The sequence below is a fragment of the Bos taurus genome, chromosome 19 (genome assembly GCF_002263795.3).
Source record: "Bos taurus isolate L1 Dominette 01449 registration number 42190680 breed Hereford chromosome 19, ARS-UCD2.0, whole genome shotgun sequence".
In the NCBI taxonomy this organism is placed as follows: Eukaryota; Metazoa; Chordata; class Mammalia; order Artiodactyla; family Bovidae; genus Bos; species Bos taurus.
In genome coordinates, this window is record NC_037346.1 from 24,766,254 (window position 1) to 24,788,335 (window position 22,082).

At 41.4% G+C, this 22,082-nt stretch overlaps 1 protein-coding gene across 1 annotated transcript in view; it reads right to left on the reverse strand.

Moving 5' to 3' along the window:
- ANKFY1 (ankyrin repeat and FYVE domain containing 1) overlaps window positions 1-22,082 on the reverse strand; it is a 69,457-nt gene that overhangs the window by 44,411 nt on the left and 2,964 nt on the right. The window contains exons 2-3 of the mRNA XM_024980714.2: window positions 8,669-8,861; window positions 3,765-3,883 (exon numbers count right to left, since the gene is read on the reverse strand). Of these exons, the coding sequence (XP_024836482.1) occupies window positions 3,765-3,883; window positions 8,669-8,861 (312 nt within the window). The remainder of the gene's footprint in view (window positions 1-3,764; window positions 3,884-8,668; window positions 8,862-22,082) is intronic.

A 22,082-nucleotide genomic window follows, 5' to 3' on the forward strand; every position in this document is an offset into this window, starting at 1 on the left:
GAGTGTCCTCATGACACATCAGCTAACCTGTCCCAAAGTGCGCAATCCACAAGGCAGGGCAAGGAAGAAGTCTCTGAAGTAACACGTTATTATTTACAAGCTCAGTCGGCCTGTACCTAAGAGGAGGGGAATCAGGATCCACCCGGGAAGGGAGGAATATCAGATAATTCATGGACACATCTTAAACTACCATGGATATCAACAAAATACTGAAACCAAACAAGCTAGAACCAGGAGTTCTCACACGATCTAACAGATATTGCTGAATTTCTCTTGAAAACGTGAACTACCACTGTCCTGTGAGTTTGCTTGAGCACCTGGGTGTGCCTGAGCACAGAGTCTGGGACCCTACGCTCCTTTCACAACACAGGGCGACCTCCCAGGTCCGTGTTCAGTGTGCAGTTTTCCTGACTGGACTGAAAAGGAAGGATGATGCTTTCTGGTTTCGGAACGGCTTGACAGGACCCAGAACACATTCCAGGAAAGCTGAATGACTCACCATAAACACTCATGCCAGGGAACCATAAGATCTCTGCTGGAGGAGGCATGCAAGAAACTTTAGCTTCACAGCAGCTATTCTATGGCACTGGAACTGCTCAGTGTCAGCTGCTACTGCTGAAGTGACAGAGAGAGGCTATAAACAAACCACCGAGCCTGAAGCAGACTGCTTTACTTCCCAAAGAAGTAAATATCATGCATCAAGATTTGCTGTACCATGTCGAGCTAACGTTTATATCCTTTCTCTTCCCAGCTGATCAGTCAATAATTTTATAAATGTATCTTTATATATAAAATAATCAAGAAATACAAAGCTAATTCATACATTTTAAAGCTTTACATTTTGAAACAATGTGAGACTTACAGAACAGGTGTAGAGTTCCCATGTACCTTCCACTAATAACCTCCCCTAATATCAGCACCTTGCATAACCAGGGCACAATGATTACAACCAAGTGGTTAGGACTGATACAATACTATTAACCAATTACAGACCTTTACAAACTTTGCCAATTATCCCAATAATGTCCTTTTATGGTCCAGAATCCAATTGAGGGTTCCACCTTGAATTTTATTATTTATTATCATATCTCCTAAATCTCCTCCAAAATGAAACAATTTCTAAGTCTTATCTTTCATGACCTTGCCAGTAATTCTGTGGAATGTTCCTCAACTTGGGTTAACCTGATGGTTTCTCACAATTAGATTGAGGTCATGCATTTCTGGCAAGAATCTTACAGAAGTGACTGTGACTTTGTTACTGGGTCAGATCAAGCACACATTTTACTTTTTTGAACAAGGTATGATTTAAGAAAATTTTCATTGTGTCCAAATACCTTTTATTTATTTATTTATTTTCCAAATACCTTTTAAATACTTGGTATATAATGCCTATTTTATATTTCTCAACATGGGCTAAAATTCTTAAAACAATTAACAGAATTAAAGTTGTGCTGGGACTTCCTTGGTAGTCCAGTGGCTAAGACTCTGTGCTCCCAATGCAAGGGGCATGGTTTGGATCCCGGTCAGGGAACCAGATCCCACATGCTACATACAACTATAGATCCTGTAGGCCGTAACTAAGACCTGGTACAATAAGGTAAACAAATTAATCAATTTAAAAAATTAAGTTGTGCTTATTTTGAATTTTAAGAAATACCAATTACAAAAGAATTTCAAACGAAAATGTGAGTCTTAGGATGTCAATCTAAGAATGTAAGTACCATACAAACAGGAATTTAACTTTATTCACTGCTATATCCCTAGTACCTTGCAAAGTGCCTGCCACTGAGCATTTGTGATATTAATGGAATAATTTTGAAGAAACAGAACACCAGTAGATCCATAAGATGATTTCCCCACAAGTGGGGAGAAGGTTCAACATTTAAAACACAGCTTTTACCCTATTTATACACTTGTTTACAAGAGCCTGTTTCCAACCTCCCTCAGCTGCGGGCAGCCATGGGCAGCAGTGCTTCCAGGTGTCGTGTAACACACAGGCTTTTTTGGTAGTTTCAGCTGCTGTGAGCCCAAATTTAGGCAATCACACCTATGCCCATCCAGGCAACTCAGCAGGACTCTGGGCAAGACACACAAACCTGAACAGGTCCACAGGCGCCACCATCTCCTTGGAGCCCTTCAAGTGAAGTGGAAGGCACTCAGCCATGCCCAGCTCTTTGTGACCCCATAGGTTATACAGTCCATGGAATTCTCCAGGCCAGAACACTGGAGTGGGTAGCCTTTCCCTTCTCCAGGGGATCTTTCCAACTCAGGGATCAAACCCAAATCTCCTGCATTGCAGGCTGATTCTTTACCAGCTGAGCCACAAGGGAAGCCCAAGAATACTGGAGTGGGTAGCCTATCCCTTCTCCAGGGGATCTTCCTGACCTGGGAATCAAACCAGGGTCTCCTGCACTGCAGGTGTATTCTTTACCAACTGAGCTATCAGGGAAGCCTTGGAACCCTTCAAAGATAGACTTTATAAAGGAAAGTAAAGATGCCATAAGTTCTACCACAGACATCTTAGTAGGTGCCTGATTTACCAAAGCCACCAAAAATTCTGACTCTGCAGCTGCTCATTTCTCAAAGCAAACCTTACAGCAGGGATCAAACCACGGCGACGAATTTTTTGAACAAAGACGTAATTCAGCAGACTTTTCATACAGCCAATCACTTCTGCAAGTAACTCATATCTTAATGCGTGGGTATGCTCCTTACCATATGGTATCAGTCTTTTGATTTTTTTAAAAATATGAAAGTATAACACATTTCAGAGAAGGCAATGGCACCCCACTCCAGTACTCTTGCCTGGAAAATCCCATAGACAGAGGAGCCTGGTAGGCTGCAGTCCATGGGGTCTCGAAGAGTCAGACATGAATGAGCGACTTCACTTTCACTTTTCACTTTCATGCATCGGAGAAGGAAATGGCAACCCACTCCAGTGTTCTTGCCTGGAGAATCCCAGGGACGGGGGAGCCTGGTGGGCTGCCGCCTATGGGGTCACACAGAGTCGGACATGACTGAAGTGACTTAGCAGCAGCAGCAGCATAACACATTTACAGGAGACTTGTAATTCTCTTGATTATTAACAGCAGAATTAAACTTTAAATTTGCTCTTTTGTAACAGCAGTTAGGCAAATACTAAGTGAAAATGCAATTTTGAAGTGAACTTTTGAAAATGATGTTTTTAAGTTTACTTAACCACCGTATTTACCCAAATTCTACAAAATATATGCGCCACAAAAACAGTAACATTAAACAGTTAAAGCACTTAAATTCTGAAGACAGCTGGTCATCCTTTGATTTTAAAGAATGAATATTCTTATTTTTTGCAGTAACTGTTACTTCTGAATTCAGTTCTTACAGACCAGGAAAAGTATTTTGGCAGCTAGAGTTAAATTTTAACCAGCTGAACAGCAGCAGGACTTTCTCTTAGTGGAAACAAATTTTTTTTCTACATATGCTCTCATATTTATAACATACTACTATATGAAAAGTTATGTGGAGAGATATTCTTATTTTATAAATTATAGTAAGAATACTGTAGTTCCTCAAATATTTATGATTTTTTAGCCAGATATTTAACAGAAGTGTCCACAAAGTACTACCTAATGACTCACTATTTAACTAGTTTATGGTCACCAGCAATTCGTAAGAGAAGCATTCTACTTCCACTAAGCCACAAATACTTCAAAGTGACACATCACAACTTCTGCCAAGTGCTCGTGTGCCGGGAGTTTTGAGTCCCCAGCCGGTCAGAGGCTCACCTGACAGGTCCAGCTCCTCGGTGGAAGACAAACTGGCCAGACTCCAGCTATCACTGCGGGCCGCCAGGACAAACTTGTGGGCATTGATGTGCCTGCTCCCAACCTTTATCTTCAAGTCACTGAGGAAGAAAAATACCCACAGGTATAAAAAGAAAAAATATCATTATAACTAGGTATAGCTGGAATTCACAGCCAATCAGTATGTGAGTACTGACTGACCAACATACATCTGTGAAAGAAAAAAAAAAAATCACAGCAAAAGTATATCTCTATGCTAGCACTGATGGGTCATATTTATAATGCATTGCTAGACATGTTTCCTATTTCTAACTTCTAGCTTTTAGTTCACATGGGATGCTCTGCTTTCAAAGACATTCCCTAACGTCACCCCCATGATGGTGCAGCCTACAAGTTACAAAGGATGACTAATATTCATATAAAGAGTAGAAGAGGTTTTATGTAGCAAAAATCAAGATAAATCATCAGGGAGAAATAGACTGAAAGACTAAAGACTGTGATAAGAGCTCTCAGCCTACCATGCTATGATGCTCCACACCGTATTAATGCTTAAGCAAGGTTAATCCAAGAACTATAAATAAATTACTTTGATAAAACAATCAAGAATATGAAATATGAAACCCAATATCTGGACTCCTGTTCTCATCAGAAACACTCAGACCTACTATTGGCCATTTTTTAACTCAACCATTTATAAAGAAAAGGGGTGAGGTATCTTTTCTTCAAACATGTTTCCATATATATGACATACCATTATATGAAAAGAGCTTTCCAAATAGTTATTCATACTTAACTCTGAAATGTCAGATATCAAGGTAGGAGAGCATCTGGGCAGTTAACAAACACCTAAGGATGACCCACTAGGCTGGCAGAAGCATGTGCCATATGGCTAACTGGCAGCAACCCACAGTCACACATCGTCATCTCCTTGCTTGTATTTGTGGGGCTTTTTACTTGCATATTTCCCTTGAAAATAACTTGTTAGGTCGGAAAGCCTTTAGAAACTAAATACTTAAAAACTATTATGTACAAGAAAAGGAAGAAGAAAAAAAATTTTACATGAATTAACTCATGCACTTAAAAGGAGACAAACAAGAATACGGTTTCAATACGATGCTTGATGCAGACACATTTCGCCCCACAAAAGCAATCTCTAGAACATACATTATAATTATGTGAGCATATCAACAATTCCAGTTCTATTAAAGAACTAACCAAGCTGCAACGAATTATCTTAGATTAAAAGAACAGGGTATTTATTAATACTGTTAACACAGAACATTATTCACAAAGAACAGAATTGACATTCTATTTAAAGCAGAACGTAAAACTGTCTCATATCATATCCTGTGATAAAGTTAAAAAAATATAATGAAAACAAAGCACGAATAACTTTTAAACTCTGAATGTATTTACAAAGTATTACATTCTAAGAACATAAATGAACAGTCACTGCTTACTATTTCTACTATGCATCTTGAGTTTAGCCACAAAATTATAAAAATGAATGTTTCTATAAAATTCCTACTATTATTCATGAATGTCAAGTCAAAGTTTTTTCTTTTATAGTCTAATATGAGAAACCTATATGCAGGTCAGGAAGCAACAGTTAGAACTGGACATGGAACAACAGACTGGTTCCAAATAGGAAAAGGAGTACGTCAAGGCTGTATATTGTCACCCTGCTTATTTAACTTATATGCAGAGTACATCACGAGAAACACTGGGCTGGAAGAAGCACAAGCTGGAATCAAGATTGCTGGGAAAAATATCAATAACCTCAGATATGCAGATGACACCACCCTTATGGCAGAAAGTGAAGAGGAACTAAAAAGCCTCTTGATGAAAGTGAAAGAGGAGAGTGAAAAAGTTGGCTTAAAGCTCAACATTCAGAAAATGAAGATCATGGCATCTGGCCCCATCACTTCATGGGAAATAGATGGGGAAACAGTGGAAACAGTGTCAGACTTTATTTTGGGGGGCTCCAAAATCACTGCAGATGGTGACTGCAGCCGTGAAATTAAAAGACGCTTACTCCTTGGAAGAAAATATATGACCAACCTAGATAGCATATTGAAAAGCAGAGACATTACTTTGCTAACAAAGGTCCGTCTAGTCAAGGCCATGGTTTTTCCAGTAGTCATGTATGGATGTGAGAATTGGACTGAGAAGAAAGCTGAGCGCCGAAGAATTGATGCTTTTGAACTGTGGTGTTGGAGAAGACTCTTGAGAGTCCCTTGGACTGCAAGGAGATCCAACCAGTCCATTCTGAAGATCAGCCCTGGGATTTCTTTGGAAGGAATGATGTTAAAGCTGAAACTCCAGTACTTTGGCCACCTTACGCGAAGAGTTGACTCATTGGAAAAGACTCTGATGCTGGGAGGGATTGGGGGCAGGAGGAGAAGGGGATGACAGAGGATGAGATGGCTGGATGGCATCACTGACTTGATGGACTTGAGTCTGAGTCAACTCCAGGAGTTGGTGATGGACAGGGAGGCCTGGCGTGCTGCGATTCATGGGGTCGCAAAGAGTCGGACATGACTGAGCGACTGAACTGAACTGATCCCAAAGAGATGGAGAAGGAAATGGCAACCCACTCCAGTACTGCTGCCTGGGAAATCCCATGGTCAGAGAGGAGACTGGTGAGCTACAGTCCATGGGGGTCGCAAAAGTCAGACACTAAACAATCCCAAAGAGAAATAAATATAAGAATTTCACTAATAATCTCTAATAGTGATAGTTTTTAAAAATATAATTCAAAAATGGAAACTTGGGACAGGTCAAGTCTTTGAAGACTATACATAAACAACTGGGAGGCTAGCAATTTTTTAAAGTTTTTCATTCTAGTCATTTAAAGGCATTTCCTTTTAAAATATGGATACAAGGATGTTGTCACTGAAGAGGAAGCATAAAGAAAGAGCTTCTTGCTAGAGTGTCTTAAGCACTCAGACAGGAAAAATTATGTTTGGTTGTAAACAACTACAAAGCGACTAACACTTTCACTTTCAACCATCATTTTTAAGTATCTTATGGGACAAAAGCCTTCCCCTGAACTTTAGCTAAGAAGTGCACCAATTTCTTCCACATTGCTCAATTTAAAAATGTAACACTAACTCTCCAATTACTCTACTAAAATGCACATAAAAACACTATTTAAACTCTTCAACAAAACACACGTTCATGGGACAAAAGTTTTTTTTTTTTATCCCTTATCTTGGTAAAAGAGAATCTGCTTTAGAAATTTATATTCTACTTTCAGTTATTCCATGCAAAAGCTCAGTCCTCTTCAAAGTCTCCATTCCCCATCTGATCACTGGTTGTAGATAACAAAGGTATTTGGCCTTTTGATAAAAGGACAGGTTTTAGAAGCGGAAGAGAGACCCACCAGAACCCTGGGACCACACCACAGCTGACCAGGTAAAAAGTTGCCAGAAGAAGAAACTGCCCAGTCTCATTCCCACTGTCTCCTAGAAAGACTACAGTGTAAGAATGCAGTCAACTGTTACGTAATAGGGAAAGTAAACGGTGGGAATTCTAACGGGAAAGAGCCCTGGACAGTGAGAGAGCTGTGTCGGCGTCCTGGAGCCAGTGAGAACAAAGTTTTCACTTATCCATGGGAAAAAGAGGAGAAGGAAAAAAAGAGAGAGAGAGAGTGACCTATATTTTACAAGTAGCTGCATCCATTAGATTTAAAGAAAGGGTCCTTTACTCAGAGTGTGTAATTCCCATTTCTCGGTATTCAATTTTTCTTTTCTTTTAGAAATGATTAAGATGGTAGATGGCAGTTCTGGATTTTGATCGATTTTAAATGTCTTATTTCCCAATTTTACTAAATCATCTATTCCAATCTTGCCTCTCTAGTATGCAAATCCTGCTAGGCACATTCATGTCCATGTTTCTTTTCCACAACTGCAGCCATCATCCCAGTTCAGTCCTTCATCACTTCTGGCCTGATTCTGCTCTTGTTCTCTTTATAATTTTGCCTACATGATGTTACCAGGCTAATCTGCCTGAAACACTACTTTATGACATTCCTGTAAATTTGAAAACCCTATTTCACACTTCCTAAAGGATCAAGTCCAATTTCCTCACCTTGGCATCCCAATAAAACCCACCCTACCCTTCCCACCACTCCAGTGCTCCTCTGCATGGGTATGTACCCTACAGTGGGCCCCCTCCTCTAAATCCTCCACACATTCCCATCTGTGAGTCTGTTCTCAGCCAGTCCCTCTACTAGTGACATTACTGTCTTTACTAAATCGTACTCAGCCTTTAACATTTACCATAAAACTCACTCAAAACAGTAGCTTAAAAACTGAGCACTTACTATATGCCAGACAGTGTTTTTCTAAGTGCTCAAACAGTATTTATTAATTTAATCCACACAATAACTCTAGCTCAGTTCAGAAGCTCAGTCGTGTCTGACTGTGTGACCCCACGGACTGCAGCATACCAGGCCTCCCTGACCATCAGCAACTCCTGGAGTTTACTCATGTTCTTTGAGGTCAGTGATGCCATCCAAACATCTAATCTCAATAACCCTGAGGTAAATAGTATTCTTATCCCCATTTTACAGATGAGGAGCCTGAGGCACATCATACAGTTCCAGGTCACATAGCCAGTAAGTGGCCAGCTGAACTGTGTGACCCCAAAGTCCACCCTCAACCATCATGCTACACCAACCAGTAGCTCCAAGATGACTTATTTGACCAGCCCAAGAGAAAATGAATTCCTCCCCTGAATCCCTGAACTTGCAAGCTAATTCCTAATCTGTACCAGGGATGCAATCACCAGGACACCCATACTCTGTGCTGAAGACCAGCAGAAAGCAAGAGAGAAAGCCAAAGGGTCTGCTTCTCCAAACTGGCCCCGTGCCAGAAGCTCACCTATACTGCTCCTGCTCGTAGAGGTCGGCCACGATCGTCAGCAGGCGGCTGATGAAGGACTCACTGCTGCTTTCTTTCTTTGCTTGTGCAGCTAAAAGAGTGCATCTCTTCTCTGTCTCTGCCAATTTCTTCTGCAGCTTGACATACTCTTGTCGGAGAAGCATCAAGTGCTTCTCCAACTTGGCCACCTCCTCTGCAAGGGAGACAAAGAATCAAGTTTACCACGCTAGGTGTAAACAGACAGCAATCACTCATCCCTCATCCCACAGCTAGGATGGGATTACCAAAACGACCACAGCTGATGCTTGAACAACACGGGTTTGAACTGCCTGGGTTTACTTACACACGGATATTTTCCAGTAGTAAATACTATACAGCAGGGGCCCCCAAGCAACTCCATCTGAGGTGGAGCTGATGTAATAATAATAGAAATAAAGTGCACAATAAATGTAATGCTCTTGAATCATCTGGAAACCCTCCTCCACCCCTCAGTCCATGGAGAAGCTGTTTTCCTTGAAACTGGTCCCTGGTGCCAAAAAGGTTGGGGACGGCTGCAACACCATCTGCAGTTGGTTGACTCCAAAGATCTGGAAGAATCAAGGTCACGGAGGGCTCTAAGTTACACGCGGATTTTCCACTCTGCCGGAAGGTAAGGCAGAGTTCCTAGCCACTGATATTGTTCAAGGGTCAACCGTAGTCACATGATGTTCCTACTATTTCTTACTGATACTCCTACAAGACCAAGAATGGTGTTGTTCAGGGTGCCGTCACATTGCAGGGATTTCTTCTCCATTTCCCTGAAGATCAGTTTTCAAACCGCTAATAGGAATTAGTAAATTCTACATGTCACATGCTGTTTTACAAGTTTTCTGTGAATCTCACAGGGACCCCATGGGGCAGGTACTATTATGACTAGCCACTTTACAGAGGAGGACACTGGGGTACAGAGAGGCTAAGAATTTGTCCAAGGCCACGAAGCTGGCGAGACGTGTGGGGCTAGGACAACAGCCCAGGCATTCAGTGCCTATCCGCCACTATCCCACACTACCTGATACCTGCCCTACCTCGGGAAGGCTCAGGGCAGTCAATAACCAGATGGAAGCAGGTCATATCCCACAGGTGTGCTGGGGCAGATTCTAAAGGTTGAAAACCACTGTTTTTGACTCATTCAAAATTTACCAAGTATCTGTGAGGGGCCTGATAGTACAGTACTTAAGCAAAATCAGACATGTCTTTCCTCCGAGCTTTTAGTTACTGGGGAAGTAAACGTTTATAATTATAACAACTGCAACAACTAAATGAAAAGCTACAACTCAGATCAGTACTAGAAAGAACAGAGCTTTGAGAACCTATAATAAAGAAATTTGTGTGTGTGTGTGTGTTCAGAAGTGAGTTTCCTGTTGTTGGTCTTTGCCAATCCCATTCAAAACCTATTTTCACAAACATACATTCTTCTTTTTTTTTTAATTTTATTTTTAAACTTTACAATATTGTATTAGTTTTGCCAAATATCGAAATGAATCTGCCACAGGTATACATGTGTTCCCCATCCTGAACCCTCCTCCCTCCTCCCTCCTCATACCATCCCTCTGAGTCGTCCCAGTGCACCAGAGAAATTTAACTTAGGACATTAGGGAAGGCTTCTCTGAGGAAGCAAAGTCCAGAAACTTCTCTCTTACCTGCAGTCTTGGTGGGGATTCAGGCAATCATGAGTATCACATCCATGGAACTACAGTGCTGCTGTGGTCATCCTCTGGGCCACAGAACATTCACTCCTCTACTCCCCACCACAGAAACCCCAAATCTGGACACAGCCCTCAGGGCCATCTCCTACCTTCTCTGACAACGTCTTGAGAAAACTGAGCAACTGCCAACAATCCCCACTGTACCAAAAGCTACTCCCGTCTACCCCCTGCCTTCTCAGAGACTGCAGCTCCCTCCTACGCAAGCTTACGCACTCCACCTCTGCTCCAAACCCTTCACTCTCCCCAGGTCCTTTGCTTTATCATCAACCGCCCCAGCTCCAGCAACTTCAATCTCTTTCAGCTGGAACCCTCTCATCAGCACAAACACCGGCCTAGGTCTCTATCAACAGTAAAATAAAACTCTCCTTTCACACATCTGACCACCTCTGCCCTTCCATCTCTAGCTACCACACACATTTCCTCACACACTATCACCCTGCCATTCCCTCCCTCTGTCCCCACTACCCCCTTGAAGCCCCTCTCAATGATGACCTTCTAATTGCCAAATCTAAGACACTTGCCAGTGGTACTCCTCTCAGCACAGGACACTGCTGTCCATCCTGCTTTTTTCTTCTTTCAACCACCACCATGCCACCTTCTCTCCAATTCTGGTGCTCTGTCACTTCCACATGCTTCTCTGCACATCCCTCCAAACCCTCCACCACTGATATTCCCCAGGAGGTCTACCCCTGGCCTTCTCAACTGTGCCATCTTCCAAGGCAGCTATATCAGATCCTTGGTCTGTGGTTAAAACCAAAATCTAGCGCCAGTGATCCGTAGACCCTTCTCTCTATGCAGATCTCTCTTCTTAGCTTCAAGCAAATTGCTTTTCGTATGGTCCCTGTATTAATAAATGACACACCATCTCTCCCAGTTACCTGCAGAAGAGATGTGGGAGTCATCTTGGATGTCTCCCACTCACTCGTATGGCTCCAACCCTATGCCAGTTCAAAAAGAGATGTTTCCATTCAAAAAACAGGAATAAGTGGTACATGAGAGTGAAGTTATTATGCAACTATTACTGTTTTCAAAGAAATATGTAATACTAAATACGCACATTCAAATTATAGTAACAAAAAATGAGTCTGTGAAGCTAAATATATTTTATAATTTCAATTTTATTATAAACATTCAAATATATGAGGAACAGAACGACAAATACCACAAAATATCAGATTTGTTTTCTTCTTTGCACTTTCTTGCACATTTCAGGTATTCTATAACAAACGTGTTCTGCTTTCATAGTTCAGAGAAGGCAATGGCACCCCACTCCAGTACGCTTGCCTGGAAAATCCCATGGACGGAGGAGCCTGGTAGGCTGCAGTCCATGGGGTTGCGAACAGCCGGACACGACTGATCGACTTCACTTTCACTTTTCACTTTCATGCATTGGAGAAGGAAATGGCAACCCACTCGTGTTCTTGCCTGGAGAATCCCAGGGACGGGGGAACCTAGTGGGCTGCTGTCTATGGGGTCGCACAGAGTCGGACACGACTGAACCAAGAGCAGCAGCAGCAGCTGCTTTCATAGTTATGAAAAAGTATTTAAAGAGAAACTTGTTTAAATACTTAAATATTAATAGTCTTATCTTCATACATACAAGAGTGAACTTTTTTCTCCTTATGTAGAAGATCTACATTAAATATAAACTAGATATTATCTCAGGTGTAAATCAGCATTCCTGGGCTAACAAAGTAGAAGGCACCTGCAAGATGAAAATTTGCTTATAGCTGCTGATCACTGTGCTTTTGAGTTATGTATCAGATGAGAATTTCTATAATTTTTTTTTCAAAATACTGCAATTTATTTAGCCTACTAATTTTTATGCCAAATATTGCTTTAAAAAAAAAACCCACTGGCTAAAAGAAAATAGTATTTACAATGATTCTATTGTAATATTTTTGAAATCTTAGCATTTATAACTACAAAATTCCTTTGGCAGGACTCATATCTACACTTCTATTCTGGTGTGACAAATTTACAGGTCACTGGTTTTGAAGAGTTATTTATAGTTACTAGGACTAAAGAGCCAAGAAATTGCAATTATTTACCTGAAATGGAGATGCACAAAGCAGTAAGTTCATGTGATTTTACAAAATGTATACTTATTTTTCCTACAGAGAAAGATATGAAGTTAGTGGCCTCTTTAAAGAAAAACTGGCACTGATTTTCTAGATGTGGTTAACAGAAAATGTAAAAGGACATATAAATTTAGGAGTGACATCAAATTTTGTCCAAAAGTTGCTGTCACTCAGAGCAAAATGAATCTATGGAGTCATGATAATGCTTGTCTTGGGAGGAATGGCAGGAGAGTGGTAACTGGGAGGGCACAGGAGGGGTGCCCGCTGGGTGGTAAGATTATTTTTTTGTTGTTAACTCAGTGGTGGTTACATTTTAAATATGCACATTCAAATTATAAATAATTTTATATAAATTATAAAAGTTTTATTTTGGTAATTCATTGGGCTCATGTTTTGCCGTTCTTTGCATGTATCTTATGCATCAATTAAGTTTTAAAAAAACTGATATATACACTTGTAGTAGCTTCTGGAGTTTCAAGTGATGGGAATATGAGCCCGTTTAGTAACTAGCTTTGGGTACCATGGGCAGTTTACCTCTCTGAGCTTCAGTTTCTTTATATGTAAAATAAGAAGGGGGATCTTCTACTTGGTGCTGCTGTGAAAATTAAAATTACTATAACTGGCACATGCATGCAAAATTGTCAGCATTTCCTCCACACCCCTTTTATGCTTTCCACAATTACATAATTATTGGTTAAATAATTTAAACTATTGTAACTATTTACACATTTTTTTGAGTCATGAAAAACAGAATGAGTTTCAAATTTTTATTGACCGAGGAATTAAGACCGATCAATTAAAATCACAGCAAATCAATAGGATATTATCAGAAAGATAAGGTGATGAACAAAAGGAAAAACAGAAATGGAAAAACAGTGCTAAATAATGAACGAGCTATCAAGGCTTTAAATGTTTCATCACCTCATATAACAAGTCTGCACTGACAATTCCCAAACCAAAGAGTAAAGCCTAACATGCTTTTAAAAATCGTCATTAGGGAATTCCCTTGTGGTCCTGTGGTTAGGACTCAGTACTTTCACTGCCATGGCCTGGGTTCAATCCCTAGTCGGAACCAAGATCCTGCAAGCCATACAACAAGGCCAAAAAAAAAAAAACCTCTTCATTATTATTAATTTGGAAGAAGTGCAAGTTAGTTAGGCTGTATCTTAAAAAAAAAAAAAAAAGCTCTCCAAGAGGCAACTCTTAACCTATCAGAGGAAAAAGTCAGTCAATGTCTACCATTGATCCATATAAAAAAGGCAGTATTATCACTTAGAGGTCAACAGAGAAGAGGGGAAAGTAGTCTGGGAAGTGGGTTCTGAGGGGTGGCAAAACTTTATTTTTTAAGTCTTGTAATATTATTTGAGTTTTAAATCGATGTGCACTTAGAAAGCAAATATATTATTTTATACAAATTTTAAAGATTATGGAAAACAATTACAAGAATGAGGGAAAATAAATAATTTTCTAATACCCAAGTGTAAGGGTTTTTACACATCACAAAACTTTAGGAAAGGAAGGAACCTAAAGATCACTTCTTCTGGCTCAATTCCCAGACAATAAGCTGAGGAGCACAAAGGGGACAGGCCCATGACCCCTACCCACTTCCAGCCTCAGACTGCTCTTGAGGACATTACTCCCAGACTGGCTGCGTAAGAATCACTTAGGCAATCTGAACTAAAGAGACAGCACCCAAATTCAGCAGATCTGGAGCAGGATCACAAGAAATGTATGTGCTTTTAGATGACACCAGGTGTGGGGATGACTGGCCTGGAGAAAAAGCTCAGCCCCCAGGTCACACACAGTTAGACTGCTCTGGGAATACTACTGTTTAGATAGAAGATCAACAGTACTGCTATTTTTTTTTGGTTCATTCATTAGCTTATCCAGAGATTTGCAACTCTTAAGACAGCAACTGTATAACCTAGCAGTTCATTGAAAATTTATAAAGTGCCAGTGTGAAAGTAAAGAAAACCATCTTGGCACACGTTTTTCACAAAGTTGCTGGGTAATGGAGAAGACAGGCCATTAAAAGACAAGCTGAAAACCTGAAAGCACTCTGACAAGGCATATAAATACAGCACAGGGCAAGACCACCTGGCCTTAAGGCGGTGCAAGGAAAGACATCTAGGACAAGTGGCGTTTCACTCCAAAAAATTTAAATAAAGCCTGTCAGTGTTTGCAGCTTACTAGGTCCAGAAAATATAAGGGAAAGGCTTCAGTGATTTACCTTCTTCGTCAGATTTTCCTTTTAAATTAGTATCAGTCAGCCGGTTTGTCGGCTAGGCACAACAGTAGGCTCCAGGAGAAAAACAAATCATTAGAAAGCAAAACCTACCCTTGCCCTCCATAAAAGTCACCGGCAAGAAGCCTGCAAGTCACCTGCCTCTGCCTAAGTCAATTTAATGGATAACAAGAGGACACCTTATCTTGCTAGTTCAAACAGGTGGCTATAGTCACATCTTACTTGCCCAAGAGACAGCTGCTAAGTTTTCACAGGGGTTGCCTGTGGCTATGGATTGCAGATTTTTCTTCCCTGAAGCACACTGAACCCATTAACCTTGGTTTCAATTACACCTTATTCTAGCCAAACTTTTGCTCAAGAGTCCCAAAATCCACCAACACTATAGCATCCATAAATGTTCTGCATTTTCATTTCACTTAAACTATCATTCTTATGGAAGATCAGCAGTTGCCCCTTAGAATTTTTTTAAAAGGGCAGTTTAATTTGTACATTTTTCAAATAATACAGCACCAAAGTAGTGCCAACAGAGAAGGCAATGGCACCCCACTCCAGTACGCTTGCCTGGAAAATCCTATGGACAGAGGAGCCTGGTAGGCTGCAGTCCACTGGGTCGCTAAGAGTCGGACACAACTGAGCGACTTCACTTTCACTTTTCACTTTCATGCATTCGAGGAGAAAATGGCAACCCACTCCAGTGTTCTTGCCTGGAGAATCCCAGGGACGGGGGAGCCTGGTGGGCTGCCGTCTATGGGGTCGCACAGAGTCAGACATGGCTGAAGCGACTTAGCAGCAGCAGCAGCGCCAAATGTAGAATCTATATAAAATACAGAAGTAGTATCTACAGGAACTCACAAACAGGAGGGACAAGAATGAAACTAACAGTCACAAAGAATCTGGATACTGATTCATGTGCGGGGAACTATGAGGACATTTGCCTCAGAGAGTAGAAAGTTACGCACTCCTCCAACCCTTAAAGATCATAAAAGTTCTATTTCAAAAATGTTCTCAAGGAATCTTTGTAAATTCCTTTGGATACCAGTTCAGTTCAGTTGCTCAGTTGTGTCCGACTCTTTCAGACCCCATGAATCGCAGCACGCCAGGCCTCCCTGTCCATCACCAACTCCCGGAGTTCACTCAAACTCACGTCCATTGATTCAGTGATGCCATCCAGCCATCTCATCCTCTGTCGTCCCCTTCTCCTCCTGCCCCCAATCCCTCCCAGCATTAGAGCCTTTTCCAGTGAGTTAACTCTTCGCATCAGGTGGCCAAAGTACTGGAGTTTCAGCTTCAGCATCAGTCCTTCCAAAGAACACCCAGGACTGATCTCCTTTAGGATGGACTGGCTGGATCTCCTTGCAGTCCAAGGGACTTTCAAGAGTCTTCTCCAACACCACAGTTCAAAAGCATCAATTCTTCAGTGCTCAGCCTTCTTCACAGTCCAACTCTCACATCCATACATGACCACAGGAAAAACCATAGCCTTGACTAGACGGACCTTTGTTGGCAAAGTAATGTCTCTGCTTTTGAATATGCTATCTAGGTTGGTCAGTTACAAACAGGTAAATCCAAAATCTACAGCAATATCCCTAGTAGCTCTCAGAATTACTGACACAAATTTCCACCTGCAGCCTTGACCTAACACTTGTTTCAGTCAACAGTTCCCTAACAACAATGTGTGTGTGTGTGTGTGTGTGTGAGAAGTCGCTCAGTCATGTCTGATTCTGTGACCCCATGGACTGCAGCCCACCAGGCTCCTCTGACCATGGGATTCTCCAGGCAAGAATACTGGAGTGGGTTTCCATTTCCTTGTCCAGGGGATCTTCTTGACCCAGGGATTGAACCCGGGTCTCCCGCATTGTAGGCAGACACTTTACCGTTTGAGCCACCAGGGAAGTCCGAGACATAAACTACGAAGGTTATGATCAGAGAAGAGGTGAGATAAAAGGAAGGTGTTAGGATACAGACTCTCATTCATGAAATCACAGCTGCTCCCCGTCTTGCATCTTTTGCAGGAGACAACCCTGATCACAAGCATACCAACCAGTGGCACTGCAACTGCCACACCGTCTCCTGATATAACAAAGAAAGCAGCCATGGCTGAGACAGTATTCTGTGGGCAACGCGTCTGCTTGCAAACAGCAAGCAAACGTGTCCTTGAAGTACCAGCAAGCTGTAAAGTTCTTACAGGAGGAAGTATACAATTACCATTCTGAGTAATAATGCAGAACCTACAGCTCAGTGCAGTGGTGAGGGCGCGCAGGCTCTGGAGTCAGATCCCAGCCCCAGCACTTTCTAGTGGTCATTCCTCAGGCAAATGCCTCCTTCTCGACCTAGGTTAAGTATGTAAACATAAACAAGGACCTTAGAAGCACACCTGCCCTGCAGTAAGAGGTCAGTACATGTGCGCTATTGTTCTAAGAAAGGCAACATGATATTGCCCTTAAGACAGTGTGCTCTGGACCCTCACTCGCCTGGACTGGAACCCAGGCCCACATTTACTAGCAGTGTGACCTTGGCAAGTCATTTCTTTCTGCGCTTTGGTTTTCACAGGTAGCAAGTAGGAATAATAATAGTATCTGAGAGTGCTGTCGAGGAGTAATTAAGATATATTAAACTATTCACAACAGTGTCTAGTTTAAAGGTTTACTACCACTTCTTTATCAAGTGACTAATTTTCAGCTGTGGCTTCTTTTTTCTCTTTCTCCAACTTTCCCTTTGAAAAATAAGCCTAGAAATTTAAATAATAGATAAACCTACAGTTTCACCAGAAGAGCTATACTAAGTATCAGTGAAGAATATCAGTACTTGCATCACAATTTCATCATGTTTTTTTCCCAAATAATACCCATTTACTCTTCACCAATGCAGTTGGAGGTCAGATATTTTGATGCGTTCTCTGGTAATTCATCACTCCTCACCTAACCAAAGATGCCTGGGACAAAAAGAAAATCTATATTCACTAGGAATACCCTAAAAAAAGAAACCAACATCAATTGCAATATATATATATATATATATATATATATATATATATATATATATATAATTTAATCACCAAGTCACAGGACAGAAAAGGACCCAACAAAGCTTCTTAAAAGACTCTTCCTTCGAGGTCGGGAGTTGGCAAACTTTTTCAGTGAAGGGCCAGGTAGTAAATATTTCAGGCTTCACAGTTAAAGCACATCAGTGGTTGCCAGAGGTCAGGGGAATGGGACTGAATGAATGCAAGGGAGTTCGAGGAAATTATTTTAAGATTATAAAAATGTTCTACATCATGATCTAAGATCTCAAGCCAAAGCTCATGCTCATCCCACTGTACCATGCTACCTATTTTCAGTCTCAACGTCAGGACATCAAACAAAAAGTTATTAATTATTAATTCACTGACTTAGAAATTAAATGCTCTTCCCACTCCCTACCTTAAATGTGATTTCTACTCCCTGCCTACTCCAATTCTAACCCACAGTGTATTCATTAAATCCTTTTAGATGAACAAAACCCTGATATTTCCTTTCTCTACGTTTCTATAGTTCTTTCCAGCCCCCAATTTTCACCCTGAATTAGTGTTCTTTGTATAATTCTGTAATTACTAAATGACTTTCTCCCTATGCTTTAACTATGTCCATTAGATGAAAGAAAAATGACTGTAAAACTGGTAACATCTCATTTTGAGAACTACAAAAATAATTTTGTTTCAGTCTTCCACATAACAATATTTCATTAAAGCACATATCATATTCCCAGAGAAAACTGTCTTCCTTGCTGGCATCAGAAAACATAAAATCCTCGCAGGTAATGAATTACCACTACCACTACTTGCCTAAACATGTCGTATTACAGATGTAATTTTTCTTTCACTAGGATTACTAGCGCTAACTACAGTGCTTAATTCTAGGGAAAATGTTTAACAAAAAAGAAATAAGTGGATGTATTTACTGTTGAAATTCAAGTTCACAAAATACCCTAATGAAAAGAGGAAGGGAGGGAGTTCCCTAGTGGCCTAGTGGTTAGGATTCCAGCCTTTCACTACCGTACTGGGGTTCAGTCTCTGGTCAGGGAAGTGAGAGCCCGTAAGCCACAAGGCACGTGCAAAAAAAAAAGAAAAAAGAAAAGAGGAAGGGTTAGACAGCAATAGCATCTGGAGGAGAGTACAAAGGAATAGCAAGATACCTCTGCCAGTCTGTACCCTCCCAGTTCACACACACATACACAGACAAGAAGTTTGGACATAATAAAAAGAGTGGTGCTAAAAGATATTTCATATTTTGACTTTTCACCCTTTAAAAAGGCTAGCAATCCTGTTACAACTCAAATGCTTTAACAAAGTCGAAAAGCCATTATTTAACAAAGTTGATTTAAAAAAATCCTTTTACTTCATTTACAAATAACACCTACTACTGAAGACTTCTTAGTTAGGAAAGATGACCTAAGTTTATTTATGTATATGTGTAATATTATATACATGCACGTAGTTATATTTGTTTTAAAAAATGATTTAGTAAAATCCTCTTCTATTCTATACTGATTCAGATTGAAAAAAAATTTTTTGTGGGATATACTGATTTTCACTGAAGCTGACTGATGCATAAATCTTGAGTTTTTAGAAGCTTCCCAGGTGATTCTAATATGCAGGGTTCTCCAGGTTGAGAACCACTAGCCCAAACTACCAGAATGACAGCAGAAAGGAAAAAACATATGTGAGAGCTTTGTAAGACCCACAGGATTTGGTGCTGACTACACAGTTAGAGGGACTTCCCAGGTGGTATGAGTGGTAAAGAACCCGCCTGTCAATGCAGGAGATGAAAAGAGACGTGGGTTAGATCCCTGGGTTGGGAAGATTCCCCTGGAGGAGGGCACAGCAACCCACGCCAGTATTCTTGCCTGGAGAATCCCATGGACAGAGGAGCCTGGCAGGCTATGGTCCATAGTGTCACAAAGAGTCAGATAAAACTGAAGCAACTTAGTACACACACACACATGCACAGAGCTGGGCGAAGTCAAAAGTAGAGACATTACTTTCAAAGCAATTTTTCCAGTAGTCATGTATGGATGTGAGAGCTGGACCATAAGGAAGTCTGAGCGCTGAAGAATTGATGCTTTGGAACTGTGGTGTTGGAGAAGACTTGAGAGTCCCTTGGACTGGAAGATCAAACCAGTCAATCCTAAAGGAAATCAACACTGATTATTCACTGGAAGGACTTATGCTGAAGCTGAAGCTGTAACACTTTGGCCACCTGATGCAAAGAACTGACTCACTGGAAAAGACCCTGATGCTCGGAAAGACTGAGGGCAGGAGAAGGGGATGACAGAGAATGAGATGGTTGGATGGCATCACCGACTTGAGTTTGAGCAAGCTCCGGGAGTTGGTGAGGGACTAGAAAGTCTGGCATGCTGCAGTCCGTGGAGTTGCAAAGAGTTGGACACGACTGAGCGACTGAACAACAGGGATGACCACTAGGTTACTGACCTTCAGCATTCAGCTGGACAGTGGTACGACTCATCATCGATGCAAAGGAGAAAACTCAGTAAACTATAAGGTACAACATGAGAAACTCTGCCTTCCCCTCTTGGCTGCACTTCCACTAAGGCTGAGACTGTGTTGCTCACTTTGCCACCCCCAGCATAGTTGCCTGTGTGTGTGTGCTGTGTGTTCAGTCATGTCTGATTCTTTGCAACTCCATGGACTGTAGACCACCAGGGTCCTCTGTCCATGGAATTTTCCATAAAATACTTTTTTCCTGATTGTGATTCAACTGATAAGACTTGTCTACAAGTCAGTGGTGTGACTTACACATTTTTCAAAACCTCACTCTGTAGCACTGATCAGAGGTAGAGCTGGCTGCATAGGAAATACTCAACAAATACTAGCTCACTAGCTAATTTTCACACAAACACCAGTCTGACTGGAAATACTTCCAACTGCTTGCTAAGCCATAATCCTCTAAAGGTATACTGGGCATGGTGAAATCTGTCCACAACTGAGGTAAAGACATTTGTTCTCAAATCTGTTCCTTCTCTTCCTGTCAACACCCCAGCCATTATCTGAGTCACCCAGACAAGAACCCTTGAGTCATCTTTGATATTAACCCTCTTGTCAACATGCAAACAGGTTTCACCAGCCCTGTTTTACACCCTCTATAGTGAATGTCTCTCATATCAGTCCTCACCAAGCCCAGTGACCCTTACCAAAGGACTCGTCATCAGTTACTACAGTCTCTGTTCAGACCTCCCTCCCTCCCAAATCCATCCTCTACATTATAGCCTTTTTCACTTGCCTCAGACAATTCTAGTCATGTCACTATCTTGGCTGATACCTTTTAGTAGCCCTACCCCATGGCCCACAGAGTAAAATCTAAATGCTTATTTAACCAATCCCTTCATAATCTGGCCTGTCACATACTTTTCCAACCTCAGATCCTGCTATTCCTTCCACTGAGAATTGTGACCTCTTCCCAACTCACGTCCAAAAGAGGCCTATTTTCCAAAGCCCAGCCCAGAGAAGCCCAGTTTATCTCCTGCAGTACAGGCTTCCCGACACCCCAAACACTCCCCACACCCCAAACACTCCCCACACCACTTTTCTAAAACATCTCTTCCTAGCCTGAGTATCGTATTTTTCACTCTCTAACCTACAATGCAATTTCTAACACACATGCTCTTCACCTCCTTTCCCGGACTGCTGCATTCCCTATGAAAAGGCTCTAGGTCTGGCTCTTCTTTGGTACCTCTTCCTCCACCCCAACTCCAAGCTCATCCCATCCTCCACCCTACAGTGTCTTACTTACCAGGTGGAGTTCAATAAATACTGTAAGTCCCAGGCCTACTAAGATTTAACAAGAGAGAGACTGTGTGGCAGGTCAAAATGTCTGGCACTGTGATAAAAGGGTTCTTGAGACACTATTTCTTTTGAGATAGAGATGATCCCCCTTTCAAAGCTGAGGAAACTGAGACTGAGAGCAATTCATTGGCTTGCCTATGATCACAGCTTAGTAAAACTAGGATTCAGACCCATGTCCACCTGCAGAGATTGAGCTCTTAAATACTGCACGACTGCTAAGACTAAACTGGGCTGGATGAAAAGTAGGTTAGGCAGCTCCCAGCAGCCTGATATTATTCAGAGCACATTAATACCTGGACCAGGCAGCTTACCGGACAAGGACTAAGGATGTATCCAGACAACTTTTCATTTTTTAGATTTTATGTATTTATTCATTTTGGCCAAGGCACACAGCTTGTAGGATCTCAGTTCCTCAACGAGGGACTGAACCCTGACCCTCAGCAATGAAAGTGAGCAGTCCTAACCGCCAGACCACCAGGGAATTCCCAGTAACTCTTCTTGATGT